Genomic DNA, 20994 nt, shown 5'->3' with positions numbered 1-20994 from the left:
ACTTGCCCACGAAGTTTTCATTGTGGATTATTAAAAAGAGTAGTATTTTAAAAATCACATTTATTAACTTATTATGTTATTGGTCTCTGAAATTAAAATAGAGGAAAATATCCTCAGTTATTTGAACTGCTTCATGTTGACTGGGATTTTGAAACAAAATAAGTTTACACTGTATTTTTTAAAATAATTAAGGATTATTTTTGCTTATTCTGAAAATCAACAATTCCTTGTTTTGAGAGGCTGGCAGGTAGAAATCAAGGAATACCTGAAGTAAAGGGGGACATCTAAATCCCTCCTTTCCACAAAGCTCTTGTCAGAATGCAACAAAATATCTGAAGTAAATCCTCAAACAAATCGGTCCCTTTCAAACACGAAGTACTCTTTGCACCAAGGCTGGCTTTTACCAGTTCCGGGCCTGGGGGCAGGCCAGCAAAATGGCCCAAGACACCGGGAGACCTGCCTCCGTCTGCCTCCGCCTGCCCGCTGCCTGTTAGGCCCAGTAACTGAAAGAGCTGTGGGCGGTACTTGAACCCATGAGGTAAATTCTCAGTGAGTCACCAGGTAGGGACAAGTGGTGCTCACCAAGATCACCTAAGGGCCAGTCTTGGTGCCTGTGCTAGATCTGAGGCTGCTCAGCAAATGTTCCAGGGTGTACCTTTGTGGTGGGGTGAGGTCTCAGGGAAGTGTCAAGGTGAGGCCAACAGAGTTTATCAGGCCCAAACAGACCAAGATTTGGCTGTGTGAGGGGAGAACTCTGCACAGTCTGGGCATGCAAGGGAAAAATGTCCCCTGTCCTGTAGCCACACAACTAAGTCCATTCCAGATTTTTCTCAGAGCCTTCTTTGACCTTCCCTCTACTTTAAAAACAAAACAAAAAAAATAAAGGACAGAAGGAAGGATGGATGGAAGGAAAGGAAGTGAGGGAGGAAGGAAGGGAAAAGAAAAGAAAAAAAGAAAAGAAAAGAAAGGAAGGAGGGAGGGAAGGAGGAAAGGGAAGGAAAGGAAGGAAGGAAGGAAGGAAGGAAGGGAGGGAGGGAGGGAGGGAGGGAGGGAGGGAGGGAGGGAGGAAGGAAGGAAGGAAGGAAGGAAGGAAGGAAGGAAGGAAGTCCTTCCAAAGCTGGTTTGCTGAGCTTACAGATTTCACTCAGGCCACTTGGAAGAAGAATTTGATTGTAACTCTGGTTAATTTCCAAGACATCTTGTAGCAGAAGGCAAAGAGGAAAAAGAAGAAAAAAGGCATGGTAGCTGGCACCATAACCAGACATCAAACAGTTCTTAAAAAGCTACATATTCTATTCACAGAAAACTTACTTTAGCACTCCATTCAAACCAGTCTGCACCTGGTCAGGATCAGCAGTGAAGGCTAAGTGTGCACTAGAAAATTTAAGTACAGTGAACGTATCATTTGAAGACTACAGACTAACTATAGGGTGTTGTGCTGCAGTGATCTCCATATAGTCTCAGGCTTAGACCCTGAAGACCTCTTCTGGTAAAGAGGGGGTAGTGAATCAAAGCACCCTAAATATTCAAGCCCATCTAAATTCCCAGTGTGTGGGAATGGATTGATTATGCAGGAAATTTAACAAAGGGAAAAAAAAATCTCATAAACGAAATCAATGCACAACACAAATCACATGGCAGTGTCCATTACTGTGGCAAAGGTTTTGCTAAATGAAGCATCTATTCTGCTCTTCTAGTCTTCTCTGTCTACAGTCTCCTGCCTGCTTGAAATTCACGTTTTCCTTCCGCAAAACTATTAACTTTGAAGCTGATGAGTGATGAAAGGGACCTAAGTACTATCTCTGCAACTAATTTTTTCCCCCTACGGAAGGTTGATGATGATCTTTACCATTCCTGTATTGTTCCCAGGAAAGTGCTGGAATTAGCTTCTCAAGAATAAAGAATCTGTGAAAAATTCATTCGCTGGCTGCAATTACTTCCTCTGCTGAGCATACTTTTTACCTCCTTTCACACACTCATTTCCTAAAAAGCCAGGGCTGGAGCTTTTCATTGCTATTCCATTCTCTTACCCCGGAGGACAAAAAAACAAACAAACACACAAAAAATAACCCACAAATCAAATAAGGTAAACACAACAGAAAACTGAAGCCTGTTTTTGAATTATTCAGAAACACAGATATTGGAAGAAAAGTCTCAATTTACTTATAACATAAATGGATCAAACTGTACTAAAAACATAATCATCATTCATACTGACGGTCCTATGAGAAAACATAAGAATTCTAAATTGAGACATCACAAACCACATCTTGCTCTCCAGTACCTTGGGAAAGAGAAATGGGAATGATGCTTCCTGCTTTAGCCAGCTGTTCTTCAATTTTTTGGTCTTGAGAAATCTTTGGAGTCTTAAAAATTGAGAAACTTTTATAGAATTATTATTTATATAGACTGTATGTACTGGTATTTACCATATTATAAATTAAAACAAATATTTTAATATTTATAGTTAACTCACTGAAAACAACTAACAATTTTGAAATGATAAAATTAGAGAGAGAGAATAGGTTAATAATGGCCAGGGGTATGGGATGCAGATAAGCTTAGGATAGGGCCACACAAGGGATCCTGGTAGCGATGGAACTGTTCTATATCTCGACTATGTGTAAATACCCAAACCTACACGTGATAAAATTGCACAGAACACACATATACACACTCCAGTACAACTAAAATGGGGGAAATCTGAACAAGATAGGTGGATTGCATCAATGTCAATATCTCCGCTGTGAGCCCTGGCTGGTAAGGCTCAGTGGATTGAGCACTGGCCTGCAAACCAAAGGGTTGCTGGTTTGATTCCCAGTCAGGGCGCATGTGTGGGTTGCGGGCCAGGTCCCCAGTAGGGACATGGAAGAGGCAACTGCACACTGATGTTTCCCTCTCTTTCTCCCTCCCTCCCTTCCTCTCTCTCTCAAACTACATAAAAATCTCAAAAAAAAAAAAAAGAAGAAGAATGAAGTTGGAGGAAGCACGCTACTTAATATCAAACTACACTATAAGGCCATAGTAATCAAAACAGATAGCTACTGGCATAAAAACGGACACATAGAGTTTATGCCCATTTCGCAGGGCTTCCAACAGCAAAATGTTGGGACAGAGCATTCGGAGATTCACAACCTCTGTGGTCCGTAGGAACCACTGTGAGCAAGGTCCAGGGAAGAATTTGCCGTTTTTGGTGGAAAACAAGTGGTGGTTACTAGCTATGATGACTTTGTATTTTGGACCTGGATTTGCTGTACCTTTCCTTATTATAAGACACCAACTGCTTAAAAAATAAGGATGTTTTAGTTAATCCATAAAACAGATATGAAGAAGAGCATTTTAAGAGGTGCAGTCTCTTTGAAAAAATAGATCAAACTGTTGAACTCGACATACTAGATGTGTTTGTAAATAAACTTAATGGCATGAATCCGTAATGCCTCTTCTCTGAAAAACAAAATGTGATAATTGGGGAAAAAAAAACAAAACAAAAGAGACACATAATTCAATGGAACAGAATAGAGAGCTCAGAAATAAAACCACACCTTCATAACCAATTAATATTTGATAGAGGAAGCAAGCACATACAATGGGCTAAAGATAGGTTATTCAATAAATGGTATTGGAAAAACTGGACAAATTACATGCAGAAAAATGAAACTAGACTACCTTCTTACACCACACACAAGAATAAATTCAAAATGGATTAAAGATTTAAATGTTTAGATCCAAAACCATAAAAATCATAGAAAAAAAACATAGACGGCAAAATCTTGGACATTGCTCTAGCAATATTTTTTTCTGATACATCTCCCTAGGCAACAGAAACAAAAGAAAAAATAAACAAATGACATTACATCAAACTAAAAAGATTTTGCACAGCAAAGGAAACCATCAACAAAATAAAAAGATAACCCACAGAATGGAAGGACATATTTGCCGATATATCCGATAAAGTGTTAATACCCCAAATTTATAAAGAATTATAAATTCTTATAAATTTATAAGACTTTTGGACTTATAAAACTCAAGTCCAAAAAAAACCCCAAACAGTCCAATTAAAAAGTGGGCAAAGGACCTGAATAGAAACTTCTCCAAAGAAGATGTGCAGATGGCCAATAGACATATGAAAAGATGCTCAATGTCACTAATCATCAGTGAAATGCAAATTAAAACCACTATGAGCCCTGGCTGGTGTAGCTCAGTGGATTGAGCTCAGGCTGTGAACCAAAGGGTTGCTGGTTCATTTGCCAGTCAGGGCACATGCCTGGGTTGCAGGCCAGGTCCCCAGTGGAGGCCACATAAGAGGCAACCACACATTGATGTTTCTCTCCCTCTCTTTCTTGCTCCGTTCCCCTCTCTCTAAAAACAAATAAATAAAAATTTTAAAAAACCCACTATGAGCTATCATCTCACACTTGTCAGAATGGCTATCATCAATAAATCAACAAACAACAGACTCACAGTCAAGTAGGCGGCACAGGTAAACATGGCTCACCTACTTGCACATCACAGTAAAAATACAAACAACAAAATAATGTCACCCAGAATTGTCAGAAAATCAAGCTGTATGGAAGGCTGACAACCAAGAAATTAGAGAAGTCACATTCATTCAGACGGGGACAGGGGAGCAGAGATGTAGAACAATCCCATACCCATGTGTGGTAGATAAAAATAGGGAAGAATATCCCAGGAGTGAGGGATCTTAGACTCATACCGGACTACCCAGCCCAGGGTTCCAATGCCAAGAAGGTAAGTCCCCATAACTTCTGGCTGCTATCCCACCAGTGGGGGTGGGATAGCAGAAGAAACTATGGGATTCTCAGGCATCCCCTCTTAAAGGGCCTGCAACGGACTTTGGCAGACTCACTCCCTCTAAGCTATATGACCAGGGCAGCAACTGGAAGGACACCAGTGGTATATAGGAAGAAACTAAAGTGTCTGGCAACAGAGCAAGTGCTGGGGTACAACTTCCTCTTGGACAAAACTCCAGAGGCCAGGTAGTGGCCAATGAGCCACAGAGCAGCCTCACCATATCTGAGACTCCATCAACCCAGTTCACAGGGGTTGCCCTAGCCTGGTGATTACCTAAGGCTTCACCACATCCAATTTAGTGGTGCACTTTTTAATATTAGGCCATGCTACTAAGACAGGGTGTTAAAGCATCTCTACCTAATACATGGAAACACAAACAGGGAGGCTGCCAAAATGAGGAGAAAAAGAAATAGGATCCAAATGAAAAAACAGAAAACTCCACAAAAAAAACTAAACAAAATGGAGATAAGCAATCTATTAGATGCAGAGTTCAAAACACTGGTTATTAGGATGCTCAAGGAACTCATTGGGTACTTCAACAGCATAAAAACAACCCAGGCAGAAATAAAGGTTATACTAAATGAAATAGAGAAAAAATTTAATTAATTTTTTCATAAGATAAACAGGGAATCAACAGTGGGGTGGATGAAGCCGGGAGTCAAATCAATGACTTGGAACATAAGGAGGGTAAAAAAATTTAATCAGAAAACAGCAAGAAGAAAAAAGAACCCCCCAAAAGAAAAAAATCTACAATACGGTAAGGTGCCTCTTGCGACAACTTCAAGCATTCTAACATTCACATCATAGGGGTGCCAGAAGGAGAAGAGAAAGAGCAAGAAACTGAAAACTTATTTGAAAAAATAATGAAAGAAAACTTCCTTAATTTGGTGAAGGAAATTGACATACAAGTCCAGGAAGCACATAGAGTCCCAAACAAGGTGGATGCAAAGAGTACCACACCAAGACACATCATAATTAAGATCCCACAGGTTAAAAAGAGAGAGAGAATCTTAAAAGCAGCAAGAGAAAAGCAGAGAGTTACCTATAAGGGAGTTCCCATAAGACTGTCAGCTGATTTCTCAAAAGAAACTTTGCAGGCTAGAAGGGACTGGCAAGAAGTATTCAAAGTCACGAAAAGCAGGGACCTGTAACCTATATTACTTTATCCAGCAAAGCTATCATTTAGAATCAAAGGGCAGATATAGTGCTTCCCAGACAAGGTAAAGCTAAAGGAGTTCATCATCACCAAGCCATTATTGCATGAAACATTAAAGGGACTTATTTAAGAAAAAGATGACCAAAACTATGAACATTAAAATTGTGATAAACTCACAACTATCAACAATTGAAGCCAAAAACAAACTAAGCAAAGAAACAGAAATAAAACAGAATCATAAATGTGGAGCTCATTTGGATGGTTACCCATTGGGAGGGGGAAGGGGGAGAAGGGGGAAAATATGCAGGGATTAAGAGGTACAAATTGGTAGGTATAGAATAGGCAGGGGGATGTTAAGAACAGTATAGAAAATGGAGTAGCCAAAGAACTTACATGCATGATCCATGGACATTAACTAAGGTGTGGGATTGCTGGTAAGAATGGGGGGTACTAGGTGGAGGGGGCAAAGAGGGAAAATTGGGACAACTGTTATAGCATAATCAAAAAATACATTTTTTTAAAAAACAAATAACAAGTGCTGGCCAGGTTGTGGAGAAAGGGGGAACCCTTTTGCACTGTTGGTTGGAAGGCAGATTGGTATAGTCACTATGGAAAGTAGTATGAAGATACTGCAAAAAACGAAAAATGAACCCGCCTTTTGACCCAGTGATCCTACTTCTGGGAACATATAAGAAGGAACCCAAAACACTAATTTGAAAGAACATAAGCACCCCTATGTTCATTGCAGCACTGTTTATAATAGCCAAGATATGGAAGCAGCCCAAGTGTCCATCAGTAGATGAGTGGATAAAACAACTGTGGGACATTTAAACAAAGAAATACTACTCAGCTGTTAAAAAAAAAAAAGAACATTTTATCCATTGTGACAGTATGGATGGACCTGGAGAACATTATATTAAGTGTAGTAAGACAAATACCTTATGATTTCACTCGTATGTGGAATCTAGTGAACAAACTGAACTAACAAGCAAAGTAGAAATAGACTCATAGAGTAAAAGAGCAGGGTGACAGCTAAGCGGGGAGAGGTTAAAGGGTTAAGTGATTGAACAAAAAGGAAAAAGGACTCATGGACATGGACAACAGTGGGGTGATTGTGGGGGGGGGGCGGTAAAAGGGGACTGAATGGTAATATAAAAAGTGTAATAAAAAATTTTAAAAAAGAAAGAGAGAAAAGACTGGCTATGTTAGCCAACAACTCAATTGCACAGATGTTTCAATGTGTACTTCCTATTTTGTCACATACAATATAAAATGGCATGTATTCAAAGGTTGAGATTAAATTAATAATTTTTACTGCTTTATTAAAGATATTAAAGTGAAACTGGCTTTATGCCCCAACTGGGTAGATCAGTTGGTTAGAGCATTGTCCCCAACCCATGGCTGGGGGTTCAATCCCTGGTCAGGGCACATACAAGAACCAACCAATGAATGAACCGATAAGTGGAACACAAATCAATGTCAGTGTCTCTCTCTCTCTCCCCCCCGTCTTTCCTTCTTCTCCATTCTTCTCTCTCAAATCAATTAAAATTTTTAATAAAATACAAAATAAAGTATTAAAATAAAGTGAAACTAGCTTTATAATTTTTTAAATCTATTACTAAAAGGGCATATCAATGAAGAATGCAATGGCTAGTAGTGCAATTTGGTGCCACTGATTTGATTCATGCCAAGATGCCAACATTTTACCCACCACTGCTTTTGCACTCAATGGAGGGAAAGGGCAAATGATGTTTCAGTATTATTACAAAAATAGTTTTGACCTAGCAGAACCTCTGAAAAGGTGTCAGAGATACCTAGGGGTCTAAGGGTTATATTTTGGGAACTAATCAAGTTTCATGTTCTGGGACTGAGGGAGTGATCAGCTTCTCCAGAAGCATATGCCCATCTCATTCCTAAACAAAACAGGGATTCTGGTGGCAAGAAGTTGAGGGAGACTGCCTGTTCACTAGGCAAACAAGAGTGTCTTGGTTTGGGTGAAGGAAAGAGAGACACAGAGATAGGGAGAATTATTAGCAAGAGTGAAGTAGGAAAGAGCACTCCGAAAATCCATTCACTAAGGATCTTATAAATAAGGGATGTTTATGAGTTAGGGATAAATTTCAGCAACTGGAATTAGTATTTTAAAAATTTGGGAGAATGAAGGGCTCAGTTAAATGTTTAGAAAATAGACAAATTAATGATGGACATTAACAACTGAAAAAATTGACCCTTACCCTTGAATGAGGGGAGGGGAAACCCGTGCCTGTTTGTTTTCACACTGCCAAGGATAAGACTTCTTTAAAATTATAACATGGTAGTTCAGAAATTATACATGCCATTATCTAAAAGAATTTTTAAATGGGTCTTTAATTAGACAGGAGTCATCATTTCCTACAGAAATCTTCCTTGTCTTCACTATGTGTGCTAGAGGTGTAGAGCTACAGCTCCAAAAGTGGTGTGAAGGGTGTTGTGCAGTGTGGATTAGCTCCTGATCATGGACACCGTAGCATTGTAAGACCGAGAGGGAAATGGCCACCTGCTAAGATAGGCTTCATTGCCCAAGTGTCTCCTGGGTGATTTTGTGTTTTGAAGATTGCAACTATCAACAGTTAGTGTATGAGTGGATATTAGAATATCCACCAATTTTGTTTAACTTCCACATAAGACTCACAAATTTTACAGGAAACAGTAGGTTAAATCCAATGAGGGGTCATTTTACCTAAAGGAAACACCTTACGGGCATGCTTCCTACCTCTTCTTCCCTCTCAGGCATGTATCTCCTAAACTCTAAGGGACCCCAGGAGATTTGCAACCAGGGGAGCAATGGGCAGCGACAGCTAGTCCCAGGCTAACCCCTTGAACCTGTTTCCAAGGCCCCCTCTTCTCTGATTTCTAGAGAGCCACAGCAGCCCTGCCTAGGCTCTCTCCTGTCGCTTCTTCTGTTCTAAGCCATTCCTTGTTTCACTATCCCTGGCTTTAATAAATGTACTCTCAAGAAAAAAAAAAAAGGAAAGGAAAGAAAGAAAGCATCTTAATCAGCAGCAGAGCTGCTTTTAATTCCTAGAGGGCATTAGCGTCTCATTTTACATCATGCGTGTGCTCCTAAAAGAATATGCACAGACAAGATCATACCACAGAAGAATTTTAAAAATTATCTAACTAACCACTCAAGAGTGAAATCTTTTCTGTAATAGGTATTCATAAAACGTCTATTTGAACTTCATCCCCATATGGGTGGAGAAAATGATCCTTACTTTACTGGGGTGATTTAAAAGATTAAATTCCTTGAAAACACAACCCACTGAATGGGAGAACATATTTGCTGATACACGTGATAAGGGGGTTAATATAAAATTCAACCAACAACCCCCCACAAACAATCCAATTAAAAAATAGGCAAAAGATCTGAACAGACACTTCTCCAGAGAAGACATACAGATGGCCAATAGATACATGAAAAGATGCTCAATGTCACTAATCATCAGAGAGATGCAAATTAAAACCACAATGAGATATAACCTCACACCTGTCAGAATGGCCACCATCAATAAATCAACAAACATCAAGCACTGGCAAGGTTGTGGAGAAAGGGGAACCCTCATGTACTGTTTGGGGGGAATATAGACTGGTGCAGCCACCGTGGAAAGCAGTATGAAGTTCACTCAAAAAATTAAAAATGGAACTGCTTTACGACCCAGCGATTCCACTTCTGGGAATTTATTGGAAGAAAGCTGAAACACTAATTTGAAAGAATACATGCACCCCTATGTTCACTGCAGCATTATTTACACTGCCAAGATTTGAAAGCAGCCCAAGTGTCTATCACTAGATGAGTGGATAAAGAAAGCTGTGGTGCATATACACAATGGAATAGTACTTGGCTGTAAAAAAGGAAATCTTACCCTTTGTGACAGTATACATGGACCTGGTGAGCATTATGCTAAGTGAAATAAGCCAGCCAGAGAAAGACAAATACCATATGACTTCACTCATATGTGGAATCTAGTGAACAAAATGAACTAACAAGCCAAATAGAAACACACTTATAGAGAGCAGGCTGCCAGCTGCCAGGGAAGGGAAGGCACTGAGTGTGTGTGTGAGGGCAGTGTTGGATGGATTAAGCAATAAACGAAAAAAGAAAAAAAAGCGAATGGACACAGGCACCAGTGCTGTGATTGCTGGGGGTGGGCGGGGGTGTGGGGGGATAAATGGTGATGGACAGAGACTTGGCTCGGGGTGGGGAACACACAGTACAGTGTATAGATGATGTGTTCTACAACTATGCATCTGAAACCTGTGTAACTTTGTCACCCCCAATAAATTCAATTGAAGACATAATTAAAAAAAGATTAAATTCCTTAACATACATCAAGTGCCTAAGCAGTGTGCCTACAATATTCTGGCAATCTCAAATGACAGCCATTACCAGCTATTCTAAGAGTCAAGTCCCTTTCGAAAGCTCGTATTGAATTTCATATCTGTTAAAACTCCCTAGATCTTTTCTAATCAAATTTTGAAAAGATTCTCTTCCATCCTTGACCCCCCCAGTTTTCTTTCCCAGAAGCAACCAATGAGTTGCATATATATTTGCTTGTTTATATGGACCTTTCCTTCATTTTTTTCACAAGGGAAGTACACTACATACACTGTTCTGTACCTTATTTATTCATGTCATAAAAATGTAGGTAACTGTTTTAAACTTTAAGTGTTCATTTCAACCATACAGATAGGGTGAAATCCTAACTCTATAATTTAATAGCTGGGTGATCACAGACACATTATGCAGTCTCTCTGAGCCTCAGTTTCCTTTTCTGTAGAATAAAAACATCAAGGGCACCAGGGCCATCAGTTTGATTCCCAGCCAGGACACACGCCTAGGTTGTGGGCCAGGTCCCCAGCAGGGGCCACGTGAGAGGCAATCACACATTGATGTTTCTCTTCCTTTCTCTCTCCTTCCCTTCCCCCCTCTCTAAAAATAAATAAATAAAAATATTTTTAAAAGACATCAAAAGCGTCAATATCTTATATGGTCGTTGTATAGCAATTAATTGCATGGAAAGTGCTGGTGTACAGTGCCCAAGACACAGTTAAAGTTCAATATATATTAGCTAATAATAATGATGATGATGAAAGTAATCATAACAGTATCTCAGTAATTTTATTCCATCTTTCAGTCTCTTATGACACTGTCCTTCTCTATTCATTCAGTGCTTGAGCTATCCGTCTGCAGTGGCTCATGATATTCGGTTTTGAATTTTCCTCATACTGTCCCTTCTTTCTTCTTCTGGTAGAGGAGATTTTCATTCATGTGGGAAATCCAATCCCTCAACCTCACTCCACTACAGAAGTGGCCCAGCTCTACCCAAACTATGTGGAATCAGTTCTCCACTGGCTATGGAGATTCCTTCTTTTTCTGGTAGTCCCTTAAGATAAAAGGACTGATTAAATCTGGAGCTGCCAGTGGTCATTTCTCCTAACACATGAAGAAGGCTCATCTAAGAATAAAGCCAATTCAGGGAAAGTAGAATAGGGAGATGATTAAAACAGAATCTGGATGAAATTATTTAAGCCTCTGCATGAAACCAATAAACTCCGTCTGTGGGACCTACAGATTCCTCGTTTGCATGAACCAGCTTGAGCCAGGTCTCCATTACGGCTGAAAAGGCCTAGACCACTATGTATCACCCACACATTTGTAGGCTAACTTCCTATTTAGTCATGGAAGTTATAATAAAAATGTTGAACAAGACTGGACCAAAGGCAGAGTCTTGTGGTACACCACCCAGGTCACAGACATTTAGTAATCAATATTCTTTAAATATAGCTCTCAGTCCACTATAAAGTCACCCAACTGTATCGCCATCCAGTCCACATTTCACCGATATGTCATCAAGGATATCATAAAAGATTTTTTCAAACACCTTGAAGAAATCAAAGCATTCTATTCTACCTACCCGACAGCTCTATTGGGAAGAAACAGAATGTTTAGAGTGTCTTGCTTTAGAACTTAATTTGGTTCTAATAAGCATTCTTTTTCTGCATCCTTTCTTCATTCAGAAACATTATATACTTACCATGGCCTAGGCATTATACTATGTGATGAATCTTAATATGAAAATAAACACAAGATAAGTAGCTATGCATATAAATATCTTTTTTTTTTACCGTATATATACAGGAACTTAGAGATACCAGCTGAAAAGACTATACCTTGTTTATAGTTAGTGTTTTTTAAATAGCCTGCTCCTAGGTCTGGTGGGATAAACAAAAGTAAACAAATACTGTGATTAGGTCAAGTGGGGCAAACAAATGTGAACAAATAATTAAAGCAATGTAATAAAGGATGCAAATGAGGTAAGTACAAAGGGGACAAAATAACTTGTGTACACCTGGGAGAAAGGCAAGTAACACTTCACCTGAGTCCTGAGGAATAAGTTCAACAGAAAGGTAAGGAAAATTAGGCTATTTTCGTCAGCCACAGTAACAAATATATGGCCTGAGAGGGAACCACACAGTTTGGCTTGGAGAGGGAGAACGGTGTGTAGGAGATTACATGTCATTTTAAAGAGAGTAACTGGAGTTTTTAGCAGGAAAGTGATATGATCCAATACCCTTTTACATTTTTACTTTGGGTCTGAAAGAGATTAATCAGAAAGCAGAAACACCAGGTAGAAGCCCACTATAACAGTTCAAATAATATATAATAATGGCTGAGCCAAGGCAGTGGTGGTTGTAATGGAAAGGAGTGAGTCAGGGGCGAAATCAATAGGACTTGGCTGACTCAATATTAAAGAGGTAAGAAATCCCTGGGTTGAATTCAGGTTTCTGGGCTATTATCCCAGACAGGAGAGAAATGAAAACAACAAACAGCAACAATAACGAATTGCTGGTGGGTAGAATCAGAAAACAAGTTAAACTTCAGACATGAGTTTTCAGTAGGTAACTGGAGATAGAGAACTGGAACTCAGGAGAAAGGTCAGGGCAGTAGGTAACATGGGGTCCGGCACAAGTAATGTCCCTTTTTTATTACAAAATCTTTTATTACAAAATCATGTGCATGTAATTCTGTAATACAACAATATCACACTCAAGCACACCACATGACATTCTAGGTGAGGGAGTAACTGCTAGAGAGAATGCGGAAGCTTCACACTGGAGTGGATCTGACTGATAAGAGTCTCCGAAGAGCAGAAGGAACAGGCTGTTCAAAGGTACTCAGGCATGAACAAATAATGTATTCAAAAGCTGCAAGGTGTTTGGTTTGGTTAGAGTAAAGAGTACAGGAGAGTTGAACTTAATTTTGCAAGTATTAAGAAACTACTGAGGAATTAAAGCAAAGGAGTGAAGTTATCAGATTTGTATATTTATTAATTTTTAATTTTTTAATTTACTGATTTTAGAGAAGGAGAAGGGGGAGAGAGACAAAAAGAGAAACATCAATTTGTTGTTTCCACTTCTCTGTGTATTCACTGGTTGATTCTTTTATGTGCCCTGACTGGGGATCAAACCCACAACCTTGGTGTATCAGGATGACTCTCTAACCAATTGAGCTACATGGCCAGGCCCTCAGATTTGTATATTTAAAGATAAAATTAATGGAAGGGAGTAGACAAAGAGAAAAGCAGGGCTCCTAGTTAGATGATTGTTTCATAAACCAGTAAGTCAGAAGTCGGGAAGGACTCAAGAGGCATTCAGGATGTATAGGCAATTTGACTTCATGAGATACCAGACATGTAGGTAGTCAAAAAAGGAGTCAGGTATGATTATAATGTCTGATTCTGATGGCTGGGGGATGATTTCATTCCATAAGTATTTAATGAGCACCTAATACATGCCAGGCACTATTCCAGGTGATGAGGATATGCAATGAACAAAACAGACCAAAACCCCAGTCTCTGGAGCTTAGATTCAAGTGATATTCCATAACTGAAAGAAAAAGAGAAAAGGAGAAAGAGGACTTCATTAGTTTTTGTGTTTTATTTTGATTGGTTGGCCAAAGTTTGTTTTTTTTTTTTCTGTATGATGGCTCTAGTAGTGCTTAGTTGTCTTTAACTTCATTCAGAACAATTTTGTTAATTTTATTGTGACAGCTGTCATATCAAAGTCATTAAAAAAATAAAAATTGGTGAATTTTTGTGCAGCCATGTTAATATTGAAGATGGAAGTAAATAAACCACATTTTCAGCCTATTATGCTTTATTATTTCAAGAAAGGTAAAAAATGCAACTAAAATGCATAAACAAGATTTGTGCAGTGTATGGAGAAGGTGCTGTGACTGATTGGATATGTCAAAAGAGATTCACGAAGTTTCGTGCTAGAGATTTCTTGCTGGACGATGCTTCATGGTGGAGTAGACCAGCTGAAGTTGATAGTGATCAAATTGGACATCAATTGAGAACAATCAACGTTATACTGCACAGGAGATAGCTGACATACTCAAAATTACCAAATCAATAAAGTTATGGGTAAAAATGAAAAATTCGACTTTTATTTTATGGAAAAAAAAATACAGACTTTTTGGCCAACCCAATACTTTGCCTAGTTACCAGTACTCAAGGAAAAGACAACGAAAAGTAGGTAGGTCTTCAGGAGCACAATTGGGACTTCAGAGTAACATAGAAATACAAATGAAAACACAATATAACTTTCCACCTTTCTGACTGGTAAAGATAAAAGAGTTGAACAATATCCAAGTTGGCAAGGATATGGAAAACACAGGCACTCTTATGCAGTACTAGTTGGTGGGAATATAAATTGGTAGAAACTCTGGAGAGGCCAATTTGGCACTGCGTATCAATATGTAAAATGCACACCCTCTTTTGTTCACATTCCATCTCTCAAATTTGCATTAAGAAGTTAACAGGACAAGTACACAAAGATGCATGATGTGCAGTTTGATTCAGTGGTGCTTTTGTTTTATTTTTTTTAAAGACTGTATTTATTTTTAGAGAGAGGGAAAGGGAGGGAGAAAGAGAAGGAGAGAAACATTGATCAGTTGCTTCTAGCACACACTCCCAACTGGGGACTGGCCTACAACCCAGGCATGTGCCCTGACTGGGAATCAAACTGGTGACCTTTCAATTTGCAGGACGACACCCAACCCACTGAGCCAAACCAGCCAGGGCAATTCAGTGTTGCTTTTAATAGCCAAACAAATAACACCCCCTGCCGAAACAATCTACATGGCCATAATAGCATAGATCCTTACCTCCTATCAAGGACAAATATCCACAGCATATTTTCCAGTGAATAAAAGATCACGATACAGCATGTACTAGATTAGCCTATGAATGTTAAATTGTTCTCAATATGATTATTGAGAATGTATTATTCTAGTTTTTAAAAGGCTATTTTCATTTTAAAGGGGAAAGATGTCTACATATATGAAGGTTTAGGTATATTATAAGAAAAGGGACGGGGACACTGATGAGAAGCGTAGCAGGTAGGTGACAAAAGTAAGAATAGTGGGGCATGCAAGTAGAAGGGGGAGGCACCAGGGTGAGGACATGAAGTTAGCACATCCATTGCACAGGTCACTGGCACCAGGACTGGCCCCTAGCTGAGCGCTTTATAAGAGCTGAGTGGTTCCTAAGAAATGTACATTTCTATGACCTTCATAAAGCAGATATTCATAGCCTAGAGACTACCTGTATTCACTTGATTCTCATTGAAAACTATGTGGCATCTTCCACGCATGTGCAAATATGCAAAATGTTTGTTGAGAAATAAACAACAATTCCGAACCCTGTCTGAGGTAACCAGAATCCTACCTGGAACAGGGCCAGAAAAAGCCCTGTTTCCAGCACTTCAGAGAAAACCACCTCGGCTGCTTATCGAATTAAAATGCAAAGCAGCTCACTCCAGTGTCAGTGGGAACTGTCAGAAAGGGATTATGGTTCCCACCCCAAGGATGCAGGTCAGCTAAACAATACCCATCTTCTTGCTCTGAGAAGGAGGGAGGAGAAGAAAGATTAGGCCCGTTTCCAAATAGCAGTCTTGCCCGCCTGTTACCGTGGTAACCTCCCTTCCCTGCGCTGCTCTCATTTGTCTCTCTCTGCCTGACCTTCATGTTGCTCTGACAGTAACTGAGGAGGAAAAGGTGCTTTCCTGCCAGCTAAGCACTCAAGTAGAGGGCAGTGAGCAAGAAAAAAGGCACTCAAAGTCTTTCTCATTCTCGACTCTAAACGGAGACCTTGGAGCAATTAGAGTCCTGAAAGAGACTGCTGGTGGCCCTTGCCATTCCATCCTCCCTCCCCCGCTCTGAGGGCAACCCCACTTCTCTGATATACCCTGTCAGTGTGAGGAATCTGCATCAGGGCCAGGTGGGTAGGTGAGAAGTCACCGAGAAGAGAACAAGCAAGGTATGACATGCTGAAGAACAGAGGTAATAAAATTTTAACTCAAAAATGCCCAACACAATGATCAGTACAGTAGTTAAGTGGTTTATAGTTTCCTCTCTTTTCCTGATTTGTGCCACGTGTTTGGTCAGTGGAGGTGTGAGGGCAATTAAAGTACACTTAGGGCAGGCTACGAGAAAGACCCAAATACTTAGTGCTTTTTATTGTTTTTCTTTAAGCCCTTAATATATAAAATTCAATCATTTAACAAAGAATTATTGAGTACCCCCTATGCGTAGGTCCTGTGCTAAACACTGAGTATGGAATAGTAAATGAAAGAACCTATAAATAAATATGAATTAGAAACCAATTAGGCAACAAGCAAGGCAAGTGATAAGAGACTAACGTGAGCTCCCTAAGGTCGTCAGGGATGGTACCTCTGAAGAGGCTGGGTTTCAGCAGAGGCTGAAAGATGAGAAGACATGAAGAACTTAGGGATAAGCAATTCAGGCAGAGGGGACAACATATGCAAACCCCTAAGGAAGCAAAGAACTTGGCATATATTTAAAGTCCATTTTTCATTTCCTATTACTGGACACATCCATGGAAAAATGTTTGGGTGCTGATTCTAGAAGCTTAGGAGGCCCAGGGAACAGGCAACATTAGAACAGCTAGCCAAATATTATCCACTAAATGCACAGATGACTGGTTATTAAGATACAAATTATAAAATACTATGGATATAACTCTTATCCAATAGTTTAGAAAAATAAGAACTACAATACTGGGGTCAATTCTCTGCTAACAGTAATCACTGTCATTCCAAAAGACACATTTTGTAACAGTAGGGATGATGTCCATTAGTTTATTTTAAATGGCGCTCTCAAATCTATCACAGACTTTACCCCAAACCTACTTAAACTGATTCATGTTGGAGCAATGAGCTTGCACAGGAGGCAGCAGGGCCGCAGTTTAGTCCCAGTTTTCTACCACTTAGCTGCATAACCTTAGATGTGTCACTTCACTTCTCCAAGCTTCAACCTTATGAAATGGAGTGGTTGGACCTTATGAGCTTTAAGGAGATTGCATTAGGGCCTTTTCAATCACAAGGGACAGAAAACCACAGCCAAATTGGCTTAGACAAAAAAAGGAATTTAGTGGCTCTCAAACAGGGAAAGAAGTCCGAGTCACACATGGGCTGATTCACGGGCTCATATGGCGTCTCGGAGGCCCAGTTTCAATCCCACCCTCTCTTGGTGCTGTTTTCCCTGGTCCAGCTTCATTTTCAGATGGGCTCTCCCCCTGGGTGTGCCAAGATAGCTGTACCAGTTCAAGATTTACAAGCTTGTAACTAACTCCAAGCCCAGTGGAAAAATGAATTATTTTCTAACCATTCTAACAAAACTCCTGGCTGATCCAGCTTCTGGGGTAGAACAGCCAAAGGCCCTTAAAATGTTTAAAACTTTTATGTTTTGCAAACATTTGAACGTGTTCCTCCCAAGTCTTTGCCTTTTCAGGTTTTCTTTTTTTTAAAGTAGTGTACGTGTGATTTTTATTTGCCCAGCATCCCTCCTCCCGAAAGGAAAACTGCCCCTGTATCATTCTGTGTTCCTAGTAATATAGGTAATCACAGTGCCTCTCCAGTCACCTGGCTCTGCAGTGGATTCGGCATCAATCCATTTATTTCTTCTCAAATATGCTATGGATAAAAAATATCAATTTCATTTTTTAGAAGGTAAAGTCATGTTTCGTCCTTATTAATATGCCTGTTCATGATATAAAACCCTTCGAATCTCTCTTGATCTTAAAAGTATTATATTTTTGCATCTTCCTTAAACAAAATACTTGAATGATAGCCAAGGAGTTCTACCACAAAAGTATTAATAGGGCCACACAGCAAATACCAATTCTTCTTGTCCAATTCAATTCTATTACAATTGAACCTACAATTCTATTCTTATCCACTCAGTTCTACCACAGAAATGAGTTATGGTTGGATCATCAAAAAACATTCTGGATTATTCTTGAATATGGGAACTTTCTTGAAGACCAACTGGAATTTTTGGATTGCAAAAAGCCAGATTATCAGAACATTTTTGTGTCAATTAGCTATTACTTTAAAACACAACTTTAAATGTTTGAATAGCATTCTTTTGAACAAATAAACCACAATTTATTTAACCAAAGTCCTGCAGGTAGATATTTAGGATGTCTGTGAATTCTCACTTGTAAAAACAAGCTGAGAGGAATATCTTAATGGCTGAATTTCTTGCACCTGTTCCACTATTTTCACAGGCTAACGTCAGTGTGAAAAGGTATGTATGTTTTTTAGGATTTTTAAAAAAAGATTTTATTTATTTATTATTTATTTATAGAAAGGGAGGGAAACACCAATGTGTAGTTGCCGCTTGAGCGCCCCTTACTGGAGACCTGGCTCACAACCCAGGCATGTGCCCTGACTGGGAATTTACAGGAGACCCTTTGGTTTGCAGGCTCGAGCTCAATCCACTGAGCCACACCAGCCAGGGTTCCAAGACTTTTTGATTCATCAACTTGCAGGCTTTCTAGAATTAACTTGAATATATATGTATGAGATATTTAATATACAACATACAATACACACTATATATACTTGTGGAGTTCAGCTTATCTCATGCCCCCACACCCCCAATATGCATGACCTTGTATTTATCCACAGATAATATTCAATTGGTTCAGGTCCAAGATCTTGAATTCTGGGAAGAGTATGAGTTCCTCTTAAGCCAGGACAATAAAAGGCTAGATTTCTTAGAGTACAGGTTAGGAGCTGAGATTTCTAATCAGCGAGTAGTTAGCAGACAGGAAATATTCAAGTTCATAAAGTAAATGGGGGCCATACACAGTATGCGTTTCTTCTTCTTCTCTCCAACTTTTCCTGGCAGCTCTTCGACTTTCTAGTAAACTAGAATAATGTTTTAGCTTTTACCATAATCAGTGTAATCAGCCATACCATTTAATTGTGTACCAGAATCTATTAGTCTCAGTTTTCAGTGACTTATCTGTGAATACTATCAAGAGCTTTTCCAAAGGACAGTTTTTCCTGCCAAATCTCTATAATGAACAAACCTCTTAAGCTTCTGGGTCTGTTTCCAATATATAAAAATTCTTAACCATTTTATTTATAATTTTAACCTTGCAGAAAAGAAAATCTCACATTAAAATAAAATCCCTGAAAAATTTCATAGATGTGGACTATTTTAAGAAGTAGCAGAGGAGGGTTTGGGTTTAAGAATGGATAAAATATGGGAAGACTTCTTCAAACAGAAGTAAAGGGTAAAGATAAGCAGGAGGAAATCATTAAGAGAAACGGATGTTGAAGACAGACAACTTGGGTTCAGATTAGATCCACCATCATTGGCTGGCAGTTTTACGCAAGTCATTTAACTTGTATACAATTAGTAAAATGGAAATCGTGTCATTATGTATCTCACAGCACTATTGTGAGGATTAAATGAGATATATAAAAGGCATTTAGCATTGTTGCCTGGCACATACCCCAGTAAATGTTAAATGCTCCTGCTGCAGTTTCTGCGTTATTAAATGTGCCCCAGGGACTCTCCAAAGGGGCTTCATTCACTGACCTTTCCCTTCAGAACAAAGGTTAGAAGGTTCACAAGCTAGATATCAGCAACTCTTTACAGGCTAACAGCAGGTCAGGAGTGGGCTACTAAATCATCAATTTAACATATCAAATGAGTCTCCTTTTTAGCTTTGCAAGCCCATCCTTATTTCACCTTGGAACATGTGCACATAAGGTGAGTACACCTTCCATAACTCTTGTTGAAATGGAATTTGCTAGTGTTCTGAGCAAGCCAGAAACCAACTCAGGAGAGAAAGTCCCCAGATACTGTTCTGGTGTGTAGTTAAACTGCTTTGCCCTGTTTGGGCAGGGGACACATTGTCCTTTTGCACAACTAAGACTAGGAAATAGATCGCCAGTAATGCCAGTGGTCTGCACAATTTTCTCCTTCTTGTAGAACAGACTGCAAAACCCACAGTCTCCCCAAGCAGATAAAACTGGTCAGCAGGTGACAAATTGGTAATAATCCTATAATTCTCTAAGGAGTTAGAGAGCAAGCACTTAATCTCCACTTCAATGAGGCATTTGGCTAATCACCAGCTTGAGAAGAAACCTTTGGAAAAACAAACCGGGAGGGACAGCTTCTACTGAGGGGAAAACACCCACAGCACAGACACTTGAGGGGTCTTTAAAAGGAGCAGGGAGGTCTCCTCAGTCTGCTCCTCCCCTGCCTTGTATAACAAGCAGACGTTAAGGCTGCAGAGGAAGTTTTCCTGGCTCCTCTTCCTCAGTTTCTAGTGCCCTGAAGACATTTCTAGACATTAGCTGCAGTCGCTTAGGTCCTCTTGGCTTCAGTTTCCTTATGAGATTCATAAAATGGTAGGATTTTAGTCTCTCTTCTAAATCCTAATCCTGCCTAAACCCAAACTGGCATGACTGTTGGGGGGCAGCTCTCCTTCACAGCGCTGCTGTTAACTGGGGCTTTATTATGAGGGTTTCCATCAAAATGAAAACCTCTACATTCAGACAGCATTTTCAGTGCAAAAACAAAACACTGCCAACCAGGAATCTTTTCAAAATGATACGAACTAGATAAAGGCAGTGCCCAAACCACAGTGGCTCTGGACTGA

General features: G+C 39.5%; 2 protein-coding genes across 5 annotated transcripts in view; one reads left to right on the top strand and one right to left on the bottom strand.

The window, feature by feature from the left end:
* Nucleotides 1-20994, bottom strand: part of ZNF609 (zinc finger protein 609) — a 194500-nt gene that overhangs the window by 53453 nt on the left and 120053 nt on the right. The window lies entirely within an intron of this gene.
* Nucleotides 3104-3470, top strand: LOC123808025 (cytochrome c oxidase subunit 7C, mitochondrial-like). Its single transcript, XM_045822237.1, has one exon. The coding sequence runs from the start codon at nt 3104-3106 to the stop codon at nt 3293-3295; it is 192 nt and encodes a 63-aa protein (XP_045678193.1). The 3' UTR covers nt 3296-3470.

This window comes from Phyllostomus hastatus, unplaced genomic scaffold (assembly GCF_019186645.2).
Source record: "Phyllostomus hastatus isolate PE091 unplaced genomic scaffold, TTU_PhHast_1.1 phas_scaffold_501, whole genome shotgun sequence".
Taxonomy (NCBI): domain Eukaryota; kingdom Metazoa; phylum Chordata; class Mammalia; order Chiroptera; family Phyllostomidae; genus Phyllostomus; species Phyllostomus hastatus.
Note: the sequence above shows the minus strand (reverse complement) of the source record. Positions and strands in the feature narration are given on the sequence as shown.

What these genes read in the sequence shown, in the direction of transcription:
- LOC123808025 (XM_045822237.1), top strand. Translation starts at nt 3,104, where the DNA reads ATGTTGGGACAGAGCATTCGGAGATTCACAACCTCTGTGGTCCGTAGG.